The sequence below is a fragment of the Pogona vitticeps genome, chromosome 5 (assembly GCF_051106095.1).
Source record: "Pogona vitticeps strain Pit_001003342236 chromosome 5, PviZW2.1, whole genome shotgun sequence".
Taxonomy (NCBI): Eukaryota; Metazoa; Chordata; class Lepidosauria; order Squamata; family Agamidae; genus Pogona; species Pogona vitticeps.
In genome coordinates this window covers 110705769-110728691 of record NC_135787.1, presented here as the reverse complement: position 1 = coordinate 110728691, position 22923 = coordinate 110705769, and the positions used below count along the sequence as shown (strand labels likewise).

The 22923-nt window shown below is 41.2% G+C and overlaps 1 protein-coding gene across 4 annotated transcripts in view; it reads left to right on the top strand.

Annotated features, from left to right (window-relative positions):
- The window catches only part of SEPHS1 (selenophosphate synthetase 1), a 59981-nt gene that overhangs the window by 16479 nt on the left and 20579 nt on the right, over positions 1–22923 (top strand). For 2 of the 4 annotated variants that reach the window (XM_020809687.3, XM_073000758.2), the window contains exons 3-6: positions 4666–4769; positions 12923–13030; positions 15275–15429; positions 16405–16495. In XM_020809687.3, the coding sequence (XP_020665346.1) occupies positions 4666–4769; positions 12923–13030; positions 15275–15429; positions 16405–16495 (458 nt within the window). The remainder of the gene's footprint in view (positions 1–4665; positions 4770–12922; positions 13031–15274; positions 15430–16404; positions 16496–22923) is intronic. The other 2 variants (XM_078394267.1, XM_078394268.1) reach the window with 1 other exon arrangement.

The following is a 22923-nucleotide window of genomic DNA, read 5'->3' as shown; positions in this document are numbered from 1 at the left end:
CCTACATATACGATATCCTAATTTATAGCCATAACTGGGAAGACCACTTAAAACATCTGGAGGCAGTATGGGAAGAGCTACGGAAGGCTGGCCTTATGGTTAATCCCAGAAAATGTAGAGTGGCGAGGCAGGGAGTAACCTACCTAGGATATCAAATTGATCGAGGAAAAATACAACCCATGCCAGAGAAGGTAGAGAAGATAATCAATTGGAAAACACCTAAGAATAAGAGGGAGGTGCAACAATTCTTAGGTTTAGCCGGCTACTATAGGCAATTTGCTCCCAGTTTTGCAGAAATCACGGCGCCCTTGACCAATTTAACACGCAAAAAGGCCCCTGGGCGTTTGAACGATTGAAAACCATTGTCAGTGAGTTACCCAGCAGGTACACCCCTGATTTTAGTAGGCCCTTTTTGGTACAAACAGATGCCTCAGAGCGTGGAATAGGAGCTGTATTGGCTCAAGATTATGAGGGAGTGGAATATCCCATAATGTATTTAAGTAAGAAGCTGTTCCCGAGGGAACAAAAGTATTCTACCATTGAGAAGGAGGCCTTTGCAGCCAAATGGGCAATATAGACCCTGCGGTATTATCTTTCAGGGGCACCTTTCATCTTGATCACTGACCATGCTCCTTTACAATGGCTAAATCGGATGAAGGATTGTAATCCATGCCTTACCCGCTGGTACTAAGTTTACAGCCTTATGCCTTTGAAGTCAGGTATAAGAAAAGATTGGCACATGCTAATGCCGATTATTTTTCTCGACAGGGGAAATGGGAAGATGAAGCGACAACAGAGGAGACGGCCCACTCGTCGGGGGGGGGCATGTGTGAAGGAGTACTGCTGGAGAGTGTGCCGTCCCCTGCTAGTGAAGGACCAAGAGAGGGAAGGGAAGTAGAGAACAGGCAAGGGTGAGAGGACCAAAAGGAAAGCACGACCACAGAAAAGGAGACACGAACGAGCGGGAGATTTGATGTTAACTTAGTGGTGGAGCAAGAAGGCGCGAAAGGGGTGGAGTAGGAGTTGTCAGTTTGGGAGGAAAGTATAAATACCCACGGTGAGCGTCGTTTTGAGGTAGAAATAGAGCTGTGGAAGAGAAAGAGGGAGATCAAGAAGTTAAGAGAGTACGAGCAGGTTAAGAGTATGGGGTGAGGCTATCCCTGTACAGACATAATATGCTTGATAGCACTTCTGATTTGTCCATAATATATTTGACATAAATCTGATTTGTCTGAATGTGAAGGCTTTCTCGTTATGAAAAGTCTTCATATTTTGACAAATTAGAATTGCGTCAAATGTATTCTGGACAAATCAGAAGTGCTATCAAGCATATTATGCTTGTACAGGGATAGCCTCACCTCATACCAACAAGGGCAGCAACTACGTACTTTGAACTAGTTATTTCTTAATAAGTTATGAAATTGTGGGGTTAGATTCTAGGACCCTGCAAGGAAATGTATGGGTTAGTTAGCACTAGCAAATGCTGTCCTGGGTCCTGTTCAATGATGCTTCTCACCATTGCTTTAGGATTAAAATTAACGCCAGAGATTAAGGAAAGTAGCTCAATAGTTTTTAGGTTATATTTCATAATATTATGTATGGAAACTGGCTGGATAGCTCAGTGGTTTAGGTATCTGGCTGTGGAGCCAGAGAATGAGAGTTTCATTTCCTACGGTTCCTCTTGGATGTAGAGCCAACCTGTGTAACCTTGGGCAAGCTGCACTGTCCCAGGTCATCTCCAGAAGAAGGGATGGTTAACCACTTCTGAGTTTTCTCTACCTTGCAAACCCTGAAAAGAATTGACATGATCTCAGTTGATTATTATTGTTGTTATGAATGGTGCTGTATCTATAAAGCCAGAAATTAAAGCAAGCTGTAACTTGGTTTCTTGTCTTTGGCCTACTTAATTTTGGTCATCCTACTGTCACCATCTTTTATTTCAGCTATACAGTGCTTCAATAACACCCTTGCCACAAGTGACTAAGTTATTTGAAACCTAAACTGCTGTGCACATTTGAGTTGAGAAAGACATGCACATTTTCTTTTCTGAGTGAAGAACATTTATTGCTCAGTTGGCAATACATTATTCTTACTCTTGTTTATTTAATATACAGTGGAACCTTTACTTACAAACTTAATCCATCCCAGAAGATGTTTGTTAGTTGAAATGTTTGTAACTAAAAGCAAAATTTCCCATATGAATGCATTGAAAACTGATTAATCCATTCCGGCTGTTTTTGGTAGAGGCAAAATTTTGCGAACGGAGCTGTTCGTAAGTTGAAATGTTCGTAGGTAGGGACATTCGTAAGTAGAGGTTCCACTGTATACCCCATCTTTCCTCCAGAAGTCTGTTATATCCCTTGACAAAGGTCTGGAAGGGCTCAGGGTAGCATTTTTGTAATATATGTATTACACACACACACACACACACACACACACACGAGTGGTACCTCGCAAGACGAAAATAATTCATTCCGTGAGATGTGTCGTCTTGCGAAGCACGATTTCCCATAGGAATGCATTGACATTTAATGTGTTCCTATGGGCAAAAAAAGTCAGAACAAAGTCACTTACCAGGTAGGCTGAGCCCCGCTAATCATGGTGTCTTGGTAGCCCCAGAGACCAAAGAGTGTCTGTAACAATGGCCTGGAATGCCGGTGGTGGCAGTGCGGGAATGCGTGCTAAGGAGAAGCAAGTCCTCACCGCCTTGCAAGTGCTGTCAAGCCGGTCCCGGTTTTTCATGGAGCTGCTCCGGGCAAGCGCCCCCGGGATCCATGGGGACCCGCCCGGGAGATTGTTGTGTTAGGGGGGGGAGGAGGAGGACGCGGGGTCCCCTGTGGTGGATTGGGCCCTCCAGCTTGGCCAAGCCACTGTGACAGTGGCTTGCAGGCTGCATGCCTCCTGCCCGTGGGGAGCCCCCTGAGGAGGCAAAAGCCAGCCTGGACCATCCTTGCCCTGCAGTGGCGGTGAGGTCTAGCTGGCCAGGAAAGAAGCAATGCCACGGCGCAGAGGTGACTCACTCGCTCTGCCAGTTGGACTCAAACATCCAGGGGAGAAGCCCCACATGTGCCAAAGAGGCAGAAGCAGATGAATGCAGCGGGCGGGGGGCGGGGCGGCGCACGGGCCTTCAGACCGAAGAGGAGCTCGAGCTCCTCTCCCGGATGTCCGGACTGAAACATCCGTTGTTACAGACGCTACCAAGGCACCATGAGGAGCGGAGCTTGGCCTACCTGGTAAGTGACTTTTTCTGACTTTTTTTTCACCTATAGGAACAATTAATTAAATTTCAATGCATTCCTATGGGAAACCACGCTTCGCAAGACAAAAAAATTCACAATAAGACACGTGTAGCGAGTCATCAAAAACATTGCAAAACGCTTTTGTCTTTCAAGTTTTTCATTGTGCGAGGCATTCATCTTGCGAGGTACCACTGTATTACAATAAATGATATATAGTGGTGCCTCGCAAGACGATTGCCTCACGGGACGATTAATCTGCAAGACGATTGGTTTTTGCAATCGCTGTGGCGCTTTGCAAGACCATGTTTTCTATGGACGACTTTCACAAGATGACCATTTTTCCCCATTGGAACGCATTAAATAGATTTCAGTGCATTCCAATGGGGAACCGCATTTTGCAAGACAATGTTTTCACAAGAACGACGTTTTTCACGGAACGAATTAACGTCTTGCGAGGCACCACTGTATATAGTGGTTTATGGTAACAAAATAGTAATTAACAAATAGACTTGAAGTTGCATATTTTTAAATATTGTTTCATTTACAACATCATACTGTAGGCCTTGCATTATTTCTGAATTGTGTTCAAAACAAGGACTGAAGTAAATTTTATGAAAACTGTAAGAGTCAGTTTTGAGATTTGTATGTCTTTTTAATGAGGTTACTCCAGGTCCTAGAGAGTTCAGTAGTGCAACTAGGATAATAGGGCTTAGGCAGGAAATGGTTTGCACCTTTGTCCCTATGCGCTTTGCTGCCTTCAGGAGAGTCAGCCGCTAGGACTGTTTGATGTCGGGATAATACCTTCCATGCATTTAGCAAAATCCTATTGAATGTTTCTCCTGTTTCTTTACGGATTTGTATGTGCTGTTTTGTAATTATAAATTAGTAGAATATAACATTTTGCTAAAATTACTGTTTGTTAACTTTTTTGTAAACTGTCTTGGGACTGTGGTCAAAACATGGAAAAAATATAATATTTATAAAGTTGTTCTTAAATGTTGCACATTTTCTGTGAACATTTTTTTCTGTGTGCTCTGCCAAGTTAAGCCTTGTGCATGAGCCCAGAGAGAGATGCCTCTTGACATAAACATCCACATAAAGTGGATGTTGTAAGAGGCTAGCCAAGGTCAATAAGAGAAAGCTCTGAACATCTTGAAGAATGAGTAAGATTAAATATTATTAATAGAAACAAGGACCGAATCCTGGTAAGTAGTTTTTGGTTACCCTCAAAAGTAAGAGGTACAGTATATGAAGGGAGTGGTAGCTCTTGCCTAACCAAACTGTTGCTTTGTGGGCATCTTTTGGATTTCCTTAATGCAGAACGGGTATTTTTATATAATGAGGAAGGTATGGATGGAGTCAATTTCAGAAGGTGTCAATCATACTGTTATTATTATTGATTAATACTGTAGCCCTATCTTTGCAGGAATTGGAATGGATACTTGTGTTATCCCTTTAAGACATGGAGGACTGTCTTTGGTTCAGACAACAGATTATATCTATCCCATTGTGGATGATCCATATATGATGGTAAGTTGCCTGAATATTATTTTGAGTCAGGGGATGGGGGCTGAAAGGAGGAGAGGGGGTTATTGGCTGCCTTAAAGATCAATGATAGACTTGTATTATTTGAGTCTACTCTAAACTTTTTCAATAATTATTGGAACAGTACAAGTTCAAGAGTCACGTGATGGCAGTTTTATTCCCCGTTAGAAATAGAGATCTAGATTTGAATTACAGTGGTGCCTCGACTTACGACCATCCCTACTTACGACTATCTCGAGTAACAACCAGCTCCGGCCGCAAAATTTTGCTTTGACTTTTGGCTGGAGCTTCGAGTTACTGTACAACCAGGAAAGGGCGGGGGGGAAGCGGGAAATTCAAACCGTTGGTGGCGAAAAGGCTGCTTCTTTGTAGCTCTTTCGCCTGAACAGTTAGGGAAAGGGATGCAGTGACGGGGGGAGGCGATGGTGGAGGTGTTACCACACCTGATGGTGGGATCTCAGGCCTCGGCGAGGGGGCCCCTGATCCCAGCTCCGCCCAACTGGGAGGACCCTTCCTCTGGGACCTGGGATCAAGGGGTCCTCTGCCCCCATGCCGAGGCCTGGGACTCAGCAGCAGCAGCGGCCCTGTGGAGGGTGGCGAGAAAAGTCAGGGAGAAAAGGCGGCAAATTTAAATTGTTGGTGGCAAAGAGGCTGCTTGTTGGGGTGGCTGCATGAGGCCTCAACGCTCCTCGACGCCCTCCGCAGGTCACTGTGGCGGGCACCAGCAGCAGCATTGGCCCACGGAGGCCATCGGAGGAGGCTTGGGACTGCCCGGTAAGGTAAGGTGCCGGTTTTTGGTTTTTAAAAACTGTTCTGGGTGGGTTTTGCAGGGCTGGGGGGGTTATGATTACAGACCAGTAGCTTTAACATCTGTTGTTATGAAATGTTTTGAGAGATTGGTGCTGGATTACATTAAGGCTAGTCTTCCACCTTCTTTGGACCCATGGCAATTTGCATACAGGAAAAATAGATCTACTGATGATGCTGTGTCCATTGTACTCCATACTGTATTGAGCCACTTAGAACATCAGGGAACTTATGCGAGGCTGTTGTTTGTGGATTATAGCTCTGCTTTTAATACCATTCTACCAAATAGGTTGTTTTTTAAAATGATCAACCTGGGATTACCTCAGGAGATATGCATGTGGATAAAGGATTTTCTGACAGATAGGCCACAGTCAGTAAGGATGGGATCTCACCATTCTTCTACCCTGGTACTAAGTACAGGAGCTCCCCAGGGCTGCGTGCTAAGTCCCTTCCTCTATTCCCTGTACACACATGATTGCACCCCACTGTATAACACCAATGCAATTATTAAATTTGCGGATGATACGACAGTGGTGGGGCTCATAAATAAGAACAATGAGTCTGCTTATAGAAAGGAAGTACAAAGGTTGATACTTTGGTGTAAAGAAAATCATCTCACACTTAACATCAAAAAAACTAAAGAACTCATAATTGATTTTAGGAGGAAGAGATATGTACATTTACCACTGTACATAAACGGTGAGGAAGTGGAGAGAGTTGGTAGTTTTAAATTTCTGGGTACTTACATCTCAGAGGACCTCTCATGGACTATAAATGCCAACATGCTAATGAAGAAGGCACAGAAGAGGCTGTATTTCCTGAGAATGCTCGGCAAGTTAAATTTATCTCAGCATTTGCTTCTGTCATACTATCGTAGCACCATTGAGAGTGTCCTAACCTATGGCATTCTGGCATGGTTTGGGAGTAGCTCTGTAGCGGACAAAAAAGCTCTACAGAGAACCATTAAAATTGCCCAGAATATCATCGGGCTCCAGCTACCAACCCTGGATGACATCTTCACATCCCGCTGTCTAAGGAAATCACATAGCATCCTGAGAGACTCTTCCCATCCTGCTTATAACTTTTTTGAACTGTTACCATCTGGCAGAAGATACAGAACAATTAAGACTCGGACCACACGTTTTCTCAATAGTTTTTATCCCAGAGCTATAATTGCAATTAATAATGAGCTTAAAGACCACCAGTAGTGAATAATTAGTTGGACTGTGTAACTTGGCCTGCGGTGTAGATGTTTGTATTTTTAGTGGGGGACTTTTAGTGGGTGGGGAGTGTTTGGGAATTTTGTGTGTGCATGTGTCTGGTCTCTGGGTGTCTGTGAATTTCGTTGTATGTGTATATACTTACAATGACAATAAATTATTATTATTATTATTATTATTATTATTATTATTATTATTATGTTTCTGTGGTGTATTGTTGTTTGTTTTTTGGTGATTTTTTTTTACAGTCCCAGCATGGGGCTTGCTCTGTTTATTTTTATTTTTTTGGGGGGGGGTATTTTATTTGGCTGGAATGGATTATTTGCGTTCCCATGCATTCCTATGGGAACGTATGCTTTGATTTACGACCATTTCAACTTATGTTACATCTTCTGGAAAGGATTATGGTCATAAATTGAGGCACCACTGTATGTAGGTCTGGGATACTTTGAATTAGAATTGTATTACATCAAAACAGTTCTTGACCTCTTCGCTGTTTTTGCTCTACAACTGGCTGCCACCATCAAAAGAATCAATATATGTATATTAAACATAATGGTAGATGTTGCCTGAAGCTGGTATAATGTGCTATAGTGGTTCTTGCTACTTGAAAGACAAGCTGTTGTTAAATTTGAAGAGGAGATTTCATTGGTAGTGGAAATTGCAAGATACCAATGTCAACCAAAGTTTTAGCCTTGGAGTAGTCCGTCTTTGGATTACAGCTCCCGCAAACAAATACTACCATATGTTATGATGCAGATTGTAGTTCAGATGTCGAGGGCTCTAGCCATTCACACAGTTATGTATCAAATGTTTCTGTTACTTATTATTGGAAACAACGTTTGTTGTGTTTACTTTGGTATATGATGACTCAGTTTTTAATGTGTGTAACTTGGAAATTACTTGTAATCTATTATAGCTATTTAGACTAAATGAACAATACTTATTTAGTTGTTTCTGGGACATGTTTGAAATCCTTGTTTGTGAGGGAATGTTGATAAAGCCATGTGTTTTGACCACTTCTGTTTAATTCGGAAGTGTTGATGTCATATTTCCCACAGCTGTTTTGCTGAGTCTCTGTTGTTTAAATGAAGGAAAATAGTTCATGAACTCCAAAGTCAGGGTGGATAAAAATCAATGATTAATTTTTTTAAATTGGTTTAAATCATGATTTAGATTTTAAAATTCAATGTTTTTATTTAAATCATTAAAAATCCAATTTTTAAAATTTAAATTGTGATTTAAACCAGTTTGATGTAAATCCACCCTAACCAAAACAATGTCAAAATTACTGATACATTAAACAGAGGAGTCTCAATAGGCAGGCTGTATTCTTGTATTTCATATAGAGTTCAGTCTGTGGGGTAATGCCATGAACTTCAAAGAGTTGTGCCCACTCAGTGCAAGTAACTACCTTGAAGCCCACATTTTTGGGAGAAAGGTGGGGTGTAAGTCAAGTAATACATCCTGTTTCCAGATAATAATTGATGGCAGGAGTGGGCAGTTTCCAGAGGCCCAAGGGCTATACATGCCCATCCTGTGGACCTTGGATGTTTGCACCTGCTGTCCTATACCAAAATGGAAAACAAAACAAAAAACTTTCAGACATGGGGTTTTTAAACTGAAAAGCCAACTTGCACCCTCTAGTGGTCAGAAATACATTTTAAAAAATTAAACAATTGGAGGTGTGACAGAAGAGTGCAATGGGAATCTTGGAGCCATTTACCCCCATAATACTTTGGGTGTGTCATGGGTGCTGTGGAGCAGATGTTGTCCACCCCAATTTATGTTAAGAACAAATACAATAATATCCAACATGTTTAATGTCGAGACAATGCCATGTACATTTAAAATGTAATGATTAATAAAATGCATCTATTTGTATTCCACTTTTGCCCCAAGTTGCTATGGGCAGTGTATACAGAGTGTCTGCATGTCTCCTTTTAACCTCACAGCAAGCTGGTGAGTGGTGAGGTAGCTAAGATAGTTTGCGTGGGATTGCATCAGTGTCTCCTGACGAGCTTCATGGCTGTATAAGAATTTATGCTGGGATCTCCCTTGTCTGACACTTTGCCCATTAAATGAGGGGTGAGGGAATATATTGTGGGGGATGTCATCCAGTTTAGCAGCCTTTTATATGCTGGATTGCATTGGGGCATATGCTGCCCCTGAATAGCATCAAGACACTGTCTAGAAAACCAGATGGAGCTTGCCACCTGACACTTGTCTTGGAAAAGGGACGTGGTGGCGCTGTGAGTTAAACCGCAGAAGCCTCTGTGCTGCAAGGTCAGAAGACCAAGCCGTTGTAAGATTGAATCCACGCAACGGAGTGAGCTCCCATCGCTTGTCCCAGCTCCTGCCAACCTAGCAGTTTGAAAGCATGCAAATGCGAGTAGATAAATAGGTACCACCACGGTGGGAAGGTAATGGCATTCCATGTCTAGTCGCACTGGCCACGTGACCATGGAAACTGTCTATGGACAAATGCTGGCTCTGCTGCTTGGAAACTGGGATGAGCACTGCCCCCTAGAGTCGGACACGACTGGATTAAATGTCAAGGGGACCCTTTACCTTACTACTTGTCGTGGAGCTCTAGTTTTGCTTCTCCTGCCCTGTATTTGTTGTATTGTCAGAGCTTAGGCAGTGCCTGAAAACATGGCTGAGAACACAGCCACTTCCTCTCATTAATTCCAAGGTGGGCAGATGTAAGAAGTTGAAATATATTTCATTCCCAATCTGCACAGTTTGTAACCAAACCATATCTCTACATACACTTGCATCTTCTACCTGTATCCTCAATTCAGTACTCTTCCGGGGGGGGGGGGGATCCAGTAGATGCTAACATCAGGCTTGACTCAACAGTATGGATGCATATTCCGTGTTGGTAGTGGCAGCTGCCATCACCATCAACTCAGGTGCTTTTGGCTCATAGTATTACTGTCATTGTATTATGATGATGTATACTGTAGCAAGCAATATACTAAAACAGGGGTCTCAAACATGCGGCCTGGGGGCCATTCGCGGCCTGCCGGATGATAGTTTGTGGCCCCCGCCTTGCCTGCCCCCCCCCGAAGCGCCCACGCGTCCTCTGCTGTCAAGAGTAAAAAAAAACCTCGCCTCGCTCACCGGCTCTCTCCCAAGACAGCACCTCTTGCACCTTCCATCCAGAACTGCAGCCGGCCCGTCTGTCTGCCAGCTGGCAAGCTGCAGTTCTAGATGAAGGGTGCAAAAAGGCGCTGTCTTTGGGGAGAGCTGGCCAGCGAGGCACACTGCCGGCCCTTTTCCCCGAGCACCCAAATCACTGCCGAGCGATGCCTGAGAGTGGAGCTCGCTCCCGACACGTCCTTGAACAGCGCCTCCAAGCCGCCAACAGCACCTGCCACCACCTCTTCCGGGGAAGCGGCTCTCTGGCTCTCTTTTTCTCTCAGCACCCCCAGCACCAGCCCAGCCAGTGGGGGAAAAACAAAATATGCAGTTTCCAGTCACAAGACCATGCACATGGCCTTTCGTGAGATCACATCTGGATGCATTGTGACATCAGATACACCACATGTAGTTTGTTTACACCGGACACCACATTTTGATAGGTACTAGGTCCAGGAAACTACTTCAGTATGAGATACTGTGTCACCTGATGAAAGCAGTAAACAGTACAGTAGTCTTTGTACCTCTTACTTGGAAAAATTGTAATTCTGATAAAAGTTTCATGACATCATTTATATATAGGTTGAAGAGCAGTGGGGCTGAGATTTAGTCATGTTGAATTCTTTTGAGGTTTTGAGTACCGTATTTGGTAAGTTAGGCAATTGGTTATCATGAATGTTAAATCTGATCCTTAAAGTGATAGCAGTGTAAATGTCTATGATTCAATGTACTGTAGTATCTTAATATCTAATACTGAATTTTATTCATGAATAATATTTTGGGATGGAATCATATACAACTTTGAGATCCATATGTGCAACATACAGGTACTCAGTAACCCCTACCTCCAACATCCGGAGGAGATGTCTTGCATACTGTTATATGATAGCATCAAACACACTTACTGGTCTATAATTGGCTAAGTCAGTTTATTTCCCTTTCTTATAAATGAGAACAACAATTGAGGAGGTCCAGACTTTGAGAGACATTTAGTGTGGGCAAATTAAATGGCTGAGGTGGTGCCCGCCAGTCCTGGAATGTTTCCTGGGGTTTTTATTGTTTTTAATGAATCTTAATGTAACTACAACCTTGTTTCTGTTTGTTTATGGATGAGTTTCAGTTTCTCTAGCCTAGTGAGGTTGACAAAACCCTTGGAGAGGTAAAGACTTCCACATTCTGCTAGACCCATGTCCTCCCTGGTTTATAAAATCTGCCACAAAGGGACTGATCAAACGGGTAGGAGGAGTGATAAATGCCTTCTTGCAACAGGGTACGATTCCAGCATGCTTCAAAGGAAGCAGTAGCAAGACCATTGTTGAAAGAGACCTCCTTATTGGAAGGCTAATTAAAATAACTCAGGGTAACACATTTATGAAAGATTTCAACTTCAGAATTTGAGAACCACTGCCAACTGCAGTAAACAGTAGTAGGTTAGATAGACCAATGTCTGACTTAGTATAAAGCAGCTCCTAATATATTTATATATTAAAAGGCATCTTGAAAATACATATTTTTTACTCTATTACAAGTTAGTGCCATAACTCTGTGTGATGTAGTAGATCAGTGGTTCTTAACCTTTGTTACTCGGATGCTTTTGAACTGCAACTCCAAGAAACCCCAGTCAGGACAGCTGGTGGTGAAGGATTCTGGGAGTTGCAGTCCAAAACTCCTGAGTAACCCAAGGTTAAGAACCAGTGTAGTAGATAAATCGATGGATGGGGATTCAGGCAACATTTGTTTGAATCCCTGCTCTGCCATGGAAGCCCACTGGGAAGGGGAAGGGAGTGGAACTGATGAAACCACTACTTAATTTTCGCACTTACTTAGAAAGTCCTATTAGGAACGCTAGAAGTTGCTTCTGACTTGACAGCACATCATATAACGTTATAAAATAGGACTGGTTGTGTTTGGGAAAGATGGTAGAAGATTGCGCAAAAATACAGTGAAGTGGAACTTAATTTTATGGTTTTAATCAGTCAGAAAAATACTTTGTATAGGGAAGATTAATTAATCAGGTTTAAATGCAGAAAATTTAAAAAGTTTTGTGGCCAGAATCCTGTTGATTAACTACACTAACATGAAGTTCAATGGCATAAATTGTAGTCAAATTGCTGCAAGCTAATAAATTGCTGCTAGTACTTGCCATGCTACTCGTGTGAGTTAGTTCTTGATTAGGGTTACAGGAGGCAACTCATGAACAAGAGAGCAGGTACTGTTCATGACATTTCACTTTCACCAGTGTAACTAACCAATAGGTTTCTGATAATCAATTCAAATGTTGAGGAATTCTATTTCTAGTAGTATTCATGATGACAGTAGATTCCAAAGTGATGTGATATCAATTGACTTAAAAAGATTTAGACAGATGCAGGTAATCAATCTGTTTAAAGATAAACAGAATGACCTGAAAAAAAGACAGTCTAAGGCTAGTTTAGATCCTTTGCAAATTTAAAATAAAACCACAAGTCATGGTCCAACTGTACATAAGGTTAAGCTAGTTTCTCTTTGGCCTACTGAGCAGTAAGAGCTAAATATTATCTGAGGTGAGGCCCATGATACAAGGCAGAATTGTGTTTGTTGTTATGTGCTGTCATGTTGCTCCCAATGTTTGGTAATCTAGTAGGGGTTTTGAGGTACATAAGATGTTTGAGAAGCATTACCACTTCTGGTGAGTTACCATAGCCAGTGAGTTTTTGTGGCCAAAGGGATTTCGTGGCCAAAGACAGATCTCCTAAGTTCCAGGTCAACACTGATGTTTAACCTTCAAGCACTTCAAGATTTAATTCAGGTTAACAACTGTCTCACATTCTTACCCTCACTATTCTTGCTTACACTCACCTCTTTATTTTCTCTATCTGTCTCTCCGTTGCTAACATTTAAATTCCTTGGCTTATATTATTTGGAAAAGCAGCATGTACTCTGATGGTGTTTTAAAAGCATTTTAAATTTTTGTATTCTCCTTTACAGGGACGTATAGCCTGTGCCAATGTTCTTAGTGATCTTTATGCCATGGGGGTCACTGAGTGTGACAACATGTTGATGCTTCTCGGGATCAGTAATAAAATGACAGACAGAGTAAGTTCATTTAAAGAAGATTATGGAAACAAACTGTGGTAATGTATTAATTTTTGGTTCCTCTGTAGTGTCCAATTTTGCCAACAAAATTAGGCTGTAAAATGGCCTCACTTTTATTTAACAAATGGCATGTTTTATTTAGACAGGACCTACGCTCCTTGCACACCTTGTTTACAGATAAATGATTCACACTTCCAGAAACATAAATCTGCTTACAAAGTTCACAGGAAAGATGCCTTGTGAAAATGGCATTTTAAAGTGAAAGCAGTAGTTTGGTTGGTTTTTCAACGGCACTTCCAAATTTCAGCAGCATAATTGATGTGGCAGGGCGACACATAAATGATGGTTGGTGTACAGGTAGCCAATAGGCAGCATGTGACCCATGTTTGTTGTAAAGTATTAATGTTGCATAGTGAACAATGTAAATTGTATTTCAAGCATCTACAAGAATTGTTCATGTTTTCTGTATCTGGATCCTCTCCTTCAATCTGTTGGCTGGGAACAATCCTAGGGAAAAAAAGCCTTAAAACCTTTTTCTTCTTCTGATGTAGTTATGTGTTCAAGAATAAACATTTCCTCATTTCTTATTGTGCATTATCTGAGGCTTACAGGTTTTTCCAAATCCTAACACAGTGGTGCCCCGCATGATGACAATAATCTGTTCCAGTGAAATCGTTGTAAAGCGAAATTGTCGTAATACGAAAGTAAAAAACCCATTGGAATACATTAAAAACCAGTTAACGCATTCCAGTGGGGGAAATACCTGCTCATTTTGTGAAGATCCTCCATAGGGGAAGCCATTTTTTATCACTGTCTTCCAGAAATAGGTCGGAAAATGGGGAGCCATTTTGAAAACCCAACGATCAGCTGTTTCTAATCGTCATGCAGCGAAAAAACGATTCCGGAAGCAGGGAACTAGTCATTGTTAAGCGAAAAAAACCCATAGAAAAATCATTTTGCGATCGCTATAGCGATTGCAAAAAACTCATCGTTAAGCGATTTCATCGTCAAGCGGGGCACCACTGTACAATCTTATTCTTTTGCATACTGGGAGGTAGTTTTATTTCTTATTATTCCAGGATTATTGTGTTTAGATGAAATCTAATTTTGTTGTAGAAATTAAATTACAAATGATGTTACAACTTTTGTGCAGGCTTTTACCACTCACTCCAGAATTGAAGTAGGGTAAGGAATACCTTTTCTCATACAGCCCTTTGAAATGTACATAATGTCAGGCAATTTACATTGATCAGGAGTTTAAATATTTGCCTGTCAACCTACATTTTTTCAGTTTTACATCACTACTATAGCACTGATTTGCTCTATCGTGGGGTAGATCCGGTGAAGCTATTTTATGAACTGGAGTCTTTCTATTTGTAGAAAGAGTTCTGATCCAACAGATAGTTCCACAAATGAAGGTGGAGGAAATAATGTTTGCCTATTTTCCATTCAGCTCCCCTTCCACGTCTCCTCCACTGCTATTGGAATGTTCTTTAACCCATTTGTGGAGGCAGAGAGCAGCAACATGTTTCAGTGGAGAAAGAAATGATAAATATTGTCACTCTGCTTTTGTTTGTGGCCACCTGAAACAGCCTGTTCCTTGAGCAAAACACATGCATTTCTGCCTTTGACCAATATCTTTATTCTGAAGAATCTTGCCAAGCTTTAGAAAGGTATAAGATTTAATGTACTGAAATGTTATGATCTTTTTATGTTTATCTGTAGAAGTTATTGGAAAATATATCTCAACTGTTTTGAAAGAATGGTAAAGAAAGATGGCATTCTGATTTTGTAGGAACATTTCTGAGGCGGTAGTTTATAAGATCAAGTGTGTGACATGTGTCTTTAAGGGTGCATGAGGCCTCCTCTTCCTGGATCTTAGAGTTCTATCACCCCACATACACTCTGAGAATTAATAAACTGGTTCCAAACACCCATCTACACTCTCTCTGGGGTTCATGGGCAATTAAACACGGCTACCAGAGCATTCAATGGCTACCAAGGCATGCCGGTTCCCAATTTAAAACATTGTTGGGGACAAGTGAGGATTGCAGAGAAGGAATGTAGCCTTCTAAGATCTAGGAAGGGGTGTACTTGGTCCCTAGAGTTCTATAGGTTGTCCTTCCCTGCTTTAAATGAATGAAGCAGTTGCCCATTTGTATTTCTGATGCCCTCATAAAAGAGGGATTTTTTTTCCCTTATTGATTAGCCATTGGATTTTTCTACTTTTTTTTTAACCTGTAGGAAAGAGACAAAGTAATGCCTTTAATCATCCAGGGATTCAAAGATGCTGCAGAAGAAGCAGGAACATCAGTGACTGGCGGTCAAACAGTGTTAAATCCATGGATTGTTTTAGGAGGAGTAGCCACAACAGTGTGTCAGCCTAATGAATTTATAATGTGAGTTGAAGTGTTCAGTCCAATGTAAAAGGGGTTGAAAAAGATTAGAAGGTTTAGCTGCTCCATAAATTGGGATTGTTTCCCATTATATAAAATGTTAATTGTGGGGAATTAAAACATTTGACTCTGGGCTTGGGTTCTTGGATATTAATGACATACATGTCATTGTGCAATCCTGTGCATGTCTACTTGGAAATATGCCTCAGCCTTCAATAGGATTTATTGCCTGGTAAAGGTCTTTAAGATTGCTACTTCAGAAAAAATTAAAATAGGAAAAAAAAAAAACGCCTTTCTAAAAAACTGCAGAACTCTGGTGTTAAATTCTACAACTGGATACTAATTGATCATGTCTGTTATTAATTTTTTTTGTGGGGGGGGGAATTAAATTACATGTTTCAGTGATTCCTGCACAGTTGTGTTAACAAACAATTCTGCAGTGGCTGTTACCATGTACCATATAGTGACCATTAATGATACAAAGTAAAGCATTCCTTTCCATCCAGACTTGGAAGACTGTGTCATTATGCATTCTTCTGTAATTTCAATTGTTGGTTCTGAGGTTTGATGACCTGCTATTTTGGGTATTCACACCAAAGTGATGATTACATTGAGGTTCCATCACTTTACATAGAAAATGTCTTGAAAGGAATGCAATTTCCTTTTGACTATAAGAGCAGAGATGCTAGTAGGGAAGCTTGATACAAATAAGATACATGATTGCATATAGTTTGAAAAGCTCTTTTAAATTGAACATCTGCAAATATAGTGAGCTACCCACAGACATTTGAATACTGTAGATGAGTTTCGCCCAATTTATGCCTCTCAAACTGACTGATGTCCACAGATTGCTTTTAGAAAATCTTTTTTTTTAAGTGCAGCTTTTTGATACTGTTGCCTATGCTCTGTAGGGTGGCAGGTGGGAAATAATCACATCGCACGTGCCATTTCTTAAATCTGTGGGTGCTTTATTTGCAGGCCAGACAATGCAGTACCAGGAGATGTACTTGTGTTAACTAAACCCTTGGGGACACAAGTTGCAGTAGCTGTCCACCAGTGGCTAGATATTGTAAGTAAGTTGGTCTGGATATGGTTGGGCTGAAGGGTCGGAGAAATGTGAGGGATTGTTTTTGAATCACTGAACCTTTAAGATGTGTCCATAGGTGATTTTGCCTCAGTGAAAATGCTTGAACTCCTGCTCCAATTTTCTATTGCTCTCCATAATCCTTGTAAGTCTGCTCTTGTCAAAAGAAATGGTTCCTTGTGGTTTTAGGGATGTTGAAGAGTAGAGTGCAATATGCTACGGAAAAGTTGTAGTTAAGTTGGAGAGACAGGTCAAGAGTGAGCAGTTTGTCTTGTATGGGTGAAAGGACTTTGCATTAAAGCAAAGTAGCCCAGTCCTCACATCCTTTTGGATATTTTCTTTCCTCTGATGATTTTGCTTGCTGAAAGATACCAAGAGCGATAATGTGGTTTGCAGCATTCTACTTTCTCATGTGGAGACATGATCACACAATTCAGGCATATTACAAATTTTAAAATTCTCTGGCATTAGGAAGTTAAATCACTCTGATCTTGTGGCTGCTTGAATTATCTGTCTGTGATTGGGTACTGAATACTTGTAGACTAATTGAATCCAGAATCTTTTTGTTTTAAGGTTGATTTGGACACATCATTGATGGATTTCTCCTTCCACTCCCATGCAGATCTCCATACTTGATGTGTTCCTTCATTCATCATTTTACCTGGAAATTCTAGTTGTAGCTGTAATTATATGTGACTGACATCTGGATAAAATTTTCATGATTGTGTTGAATATCTTGAATATCTCAAAATAGTTATTAGTTCGAGCACTGATGTAAGTGCACAAGATTGTAGTTTTATTTTGTTCTCTGCAGCCTCAAGACTGGTTTTTGAAAATTATTAGGCATACAGTGGCTTATGTCTCTTGCTACAGAGCCAGAGGTTGGGAGATAGTTCCTCACTGTGCCTCCTTGAGAAGGGCTGGACTCGATGATCCATAGGGTCCCTTCCAGCTCTGCAGTTCAAAGGTTATTATTATATAAATAGCACTTGAAGTGACTGTAATAGCAGTAGGAATGAGTCAAACCCCTTCAAACAGCCAAGACAGACTAGAGGTTTTCCCTAATGTCTCCTAAGGGACACTAATGCTTTGTCCCCTTCTGATAATATCCATTCATACTCCAACACGATGCTAAGGAAGGGCAAATTCCTAAAAAAATATGATCCCAGATTGTCACCACCAAAAATAGATTTGGTGTTTAAAAAAAAAGAAGAACAATGTACAGCCTGTTCAGATCTAGCTACTGCAGACATTGTCTGACTTAATCAAGGAATCCTGGCAAACCCTTCCTCACTTCTTCCGACATCAAAATGGATTGAAAAATGTACAAGGTTCAGGAAGAGGGTGAATCTTTTCTATTAAAACATCCACAAGCAAACTTTATAGTTATGGAAGGCTCCCAATCTAAATCCAAGGATAAACCACATTCACACCCATGAATAGAGAAGGACACGAGATAGACTTCATAGGAAGACACATTTACTTGACATCTGCTTTGGATGTTAAAGTGGCCAACTACCAAACAGCAATGGGAGCTTATCATTTTATATGGGATAAGATGCAGTTCATCTTGCAAAGCTTGCCAGAGGATAAACAGACACTTGCTGTGATGTTTCAGCAAGAAATCCTTGCTTTGGCAAGTCAGCAGATACACTCAGCCAGGCGTTCTATATTCTGTGCTGCAAAAAACAAAACAAAGCAAAAATGTCTGCAACTCTGGCATTGAGATATGCCTGGTTAAGATCCCCATGCATATTGAAAGAGTCCAGAAGCTACAGTCATGACCACAAATATTGGCACCCTTGCAATCTTGTCAGAAAATGGAACCCTTCTCTCAGAAAATTGTTGCACTTCCAAATGTTTTGGTACTCATATGTTCATTTCTTTGGTTTGCTTTGGAACAACACACACACAAAAAAAAAACAGAGAAGAAAAGTCAAATCTGATACAATCCAACACAGAAACCCAAAAATGCACTGGCCAGAATTATTGTCACCCTTAACTTAATATTTGGTAGCACCCCCTTTGGAAAAAAAATAACTGAAATCAATCGCTTCCTGTAACCATTAATAACTTTCTTACACCTCTCTACTGGAATTTTGGACCAATCTTCTTTTGCAAACTGCTCCAGGGCCTTCAGATTTGAAGGACGCCTTCTCCCAACTGCTCTTTTGAGATCTCTTCACAGGTGTTTTATGGCAGGGGTCCCCAACCTTTTTCGGTCTGCAGATCAGCTGGGGAAGGCAGGGCACCCCCGTAGTTGTGCGCATGCGCGAACAAGCGTGCTCTCTCACACAGGCAGGCGGGCACTCGCATGCATGCACAAACGGCAGTGCGGCGCTCCCATGGGTGTGCTGGAGTGCGTGTGCAGGTGCAAATGGGCTGTGCAGGGCTGAGTGCGTGCGGGGGGTTGGGGCGGGAGGTCTGTCTTGGCAGCCTGGTCCGGCTCAGGCCACGGACCGGCACTGGGCCGTGGACTGGGGGTTGGGGACCTCTGTTTTACGGGATTCAGATCTGGACTCATTGCTGGCCATTTCAGAACTTCCCAGCACTTTGTTTGTAACCATTTCTGAGTGGTTTTTGAAGTGTGTTTCGGGTCATTGTCCTACTGGAAGACTCATGACCTCTGGTGGAGATGCAGCTTTCTGACACTGGCTACTACGTTGTGCCCCAAAATTCTTGGATAATCATCAGATTTCATGATACCGTTCACACAGTCAAGGCATCCAGTGCCAGAAGCAGCAAAGCAACCCCAAAGCATCTTTAAACCTCCACCATGTTTGACTATAGGGGCTGTGCTCTTTTCTTTGAATGCCTCATGATGTCCTTGAATGCTATGATGTCTTTGACCAAAAAGTTCTTTTGTCTCATCTGTCCACAGTACGTTCTCCCAGAAGGATTATAGCTTTGTCACATAAGTTTTGGCATACTCCAGTCTCGCTTTTTTATGCGTTTTTGTCAGCAGTGGTGTCCTCCTGCGTCTCCTACCATAGCGTCCCTTTTCATTCAGATGGTGACAGATAGTGCCAGCTGACAGTGTTGTACCCTGTTTCTGCAGATCAGCTTGAATTTGTTAGGAAGTTAATCTGGTTCTGTATCCACCATTCAAACAACCCTTCGTTGTAATTTTTCAGTAATTTTACTTTTCTGTCCACGTCCAGGGAGGTTAGCTACAGTGCCATGGACTCTAAACCTCTTGATGATATTGTGCACAATGGACACAGGAACATTAAGATCTCTGGAGGTGGACTTGTAGCCTTGAGATTGTTGATGTTTTTTCACAATTTTTCCTGTCAAATCCACAGACAACTCTTGACACTTCATTCTTTTCTCCATGCTCAGTGTCACACACAACACAAAGGTTGAGTCAGCTTTTCTCCATCTTAACTGGTTGCAAGTGTGATTACTATATTGCCCGCACCTCTTACTTGCGACAGGTGTGTCTAAATACAAATTAAAGGAGCATCACATGCTTGAAAAGCAGTTATTTCTTACAATTTAGACAGGATACCAATAATTCTGGCCAGTGCATTTTTAGGTTTCTGTGTGGGATTGTATCAGATTTGACTTTTTGTGTGTGTGTGTGTTCCAATGCAAACCAAAGAAATGAACATGTGAGTACCTAAACATTTGGAACTGCAACAGTTTTCTGAGAGAAGGGTTGCATTTTCTGACAGGATTGCAAGGGTGCCAATATTTTTGGCCATGACTGTATATTGAGGACTAACTCTTTGATGGAGAAGGTTAACACAAAGACAGATGATATTGTGTAAGACCTATACAAAAAGAGAAACACAGCTAAACATAGGGCTTCACCTCACAATATCCACAAAAACAGTCCAGTAACTCTTGGAAAAGAGAGTATACTTACCAAAGAGGGAGATCACCTACAGAGAGACAGAGAACATCCTCATAATTGTCGACCAGTTATTACAAGCAGCAGAACATCCAAAATGCATCTACAATGAAAAGTAACAAAGCCACCAAACAGATTTTTGACTTGAGTGCACATCAGACAGGGCACAAACAAAAATATGTGATTCCCCCCCCCACCCATTTATTAACTCCTTATTTCAACATGTGGGACTCTTATTACCAGTGACCATTTATTTGATGATAGATGAGCTCGTGGTTTCAGCCAATGTGAGAAGTCAGTGTGGAAAAAGATATTAATGGTAGGAGAAGTAAAGTGAGAAAAGAGAAAGACTTAACATTGACCCAATAATGTCAATTAAAATACAGTGGTGCCCCGCATAGCGACAATAATCCGTTCCGAAAAAATCGTCGCTATGTGGATTCATCGCTATGCGGGGCAAAAAAAGCCCATAGGAACGCATTAAAACATGTTTAATGCTTTCCTATGGGCAAAAAACTCACCGTTATGCAGAAATCCTCCATGCGGCCGCCATTTTGCTGCCTGGTAAGCGAGGAAAGGGCGCGAAAACACAGCGGGCGGCCATTTTCTTTACCCGGTGGCCATTTTGGAACCGCCGATCAGCTGTTGGAAAAACATCGTTATGTGATAATTGGTAAGCGAAACAGCTTACCGATCATCGCAAAGCGATGTTTTCCCATTTAAAACATCGTTATGCGATTGCTTTTGTGATCGCAAAAACTAAATCGCTATGCGGATTCGTCATTAAACGAATCGCTTGTTAAGCGAGGCACCACTGTATTTTTACCCCACTTTTCTCCTTAAAAAGGATCCAAGGCAGCTTACATCATTAAAAGATAATATTTAAAGCTCAAAACAGTAGGTATAAAAATACTAATCAGGATCAAGCTAGCACACTAAAAAATGGTAAACACAAACAAAAGCAAAACCACACTCAAAACAGAAAGGCAGAACAATGCATTTTAAAAACCCTTTCAGCTTTATAGCCACTGGATAGTCACTAAAGGGAAGCTTGCCTGACGAGAGAGTCCTTCACCTTTTTGCAGAAGGAGAACAGAGATGGGACCAGCCTGGCCTCCTGTGGGAAGGAGTTGCAAAATCTTGGTGCAGCAACAAAGAAGACCCTCTGACATGTCCCTACCAAACACACCTGTAAAGGTAGTGGGACTAAGAGAAAAGTGTCTTCTGTTTATCTTAACACCTGAGCAGGCTCTTGAAGGGGAGACATGGTTCTTGAGATAGGTTGGACCCAAGCTATTTAGGGATTTATAAGTTATAACCAACATTTTGAATTATGCCTAGGAATGGATCGGCAGCCAGTGGAGCTGGTGTAACTAGGGCTTATTTGATCCCTGTCACCTGCCCTAGTTAGCAATCTGGCTTCCCCCATTTTGGACCATCTAAAGTTTCTGAATACTTTTCAGAGGCAGCCTCATGCAAAGCACATTACAGTAATCTAGCTAGGATGTAACTAAGGCACCATGGCCAAATCAGACTTCTCCAGGAACAGGTCCAGCTGGTGCACTAGTTTTAATTGTGCAAATGCACTCCTGGACACTGCTGAAACCATTGGCTTCTTATCATAACCCATGGTTATTTCTTTTTTTATTTATTTTTTAAAAAATTTTATTAATAAAAAATAAACCTACTACTACACAAAAAAACTATATAAAATACAAAACAATACAATAAAATACAATTACCCATGTGCACCCATCACCTTCAGGACTAGCATTACACTTCATTCCATCCATTTTCACTCCAAAATTTCATTGTTTCTTCCCTCGGTGTAAACCCCCTCCCTCTCCGAAATACATGTTCCAGAAATGCATTCCATATTTTCTTAAAATCATTATTTTTCATTTGGCCTCTACTTATTTTCATATCACATGTCAGTTTGTCATTGATTGCCATGTCCCATAGTTCTCTAAACATTCCTCCAAATTAAATTATCATTTCTCCAGTTCCTTGCAAATATTATCCTTGCTGCCATAACCATTATTACTATTAAATCCTTATTTTCTTTCACCAATTGATCTTCCTTAATCAGATTCAATAATGCTATTAACGGAGATGTTTGAATGTTCAATCCAGTTGTGTCAGATATTTCTTTAAATATTAAATTCCATTCTTTCTTTCTTTCTTTTTTCGCATAACCACCACATATGTAAATACGTCCCCTTCTCTTTTTTACAGCTCCAACATAATGTTGACACACTTTTATCCATTATATTCATTTTGACCGGCGTTAAATACCATCTCCATATTACTTTATAGCAGTTTTCTTTTATCCTTACTAACCTGTTCTTCATAATTCTCTGATCCCATATTTTATCCCATGCTTCTCCTCTTACTTCTTTATCCAAGTCATTACCCATGGTTATTTCATCGAATTCAAGACATTAGTGCCCATTGGCATCTTCCAATCAGTGATGGATTCTATTCCCATTACTTCTTTGTACCAAAAAAGAATGGAGGTGTATGTCCAGTATTAGATCTGAGGAATATAAATAGCTAC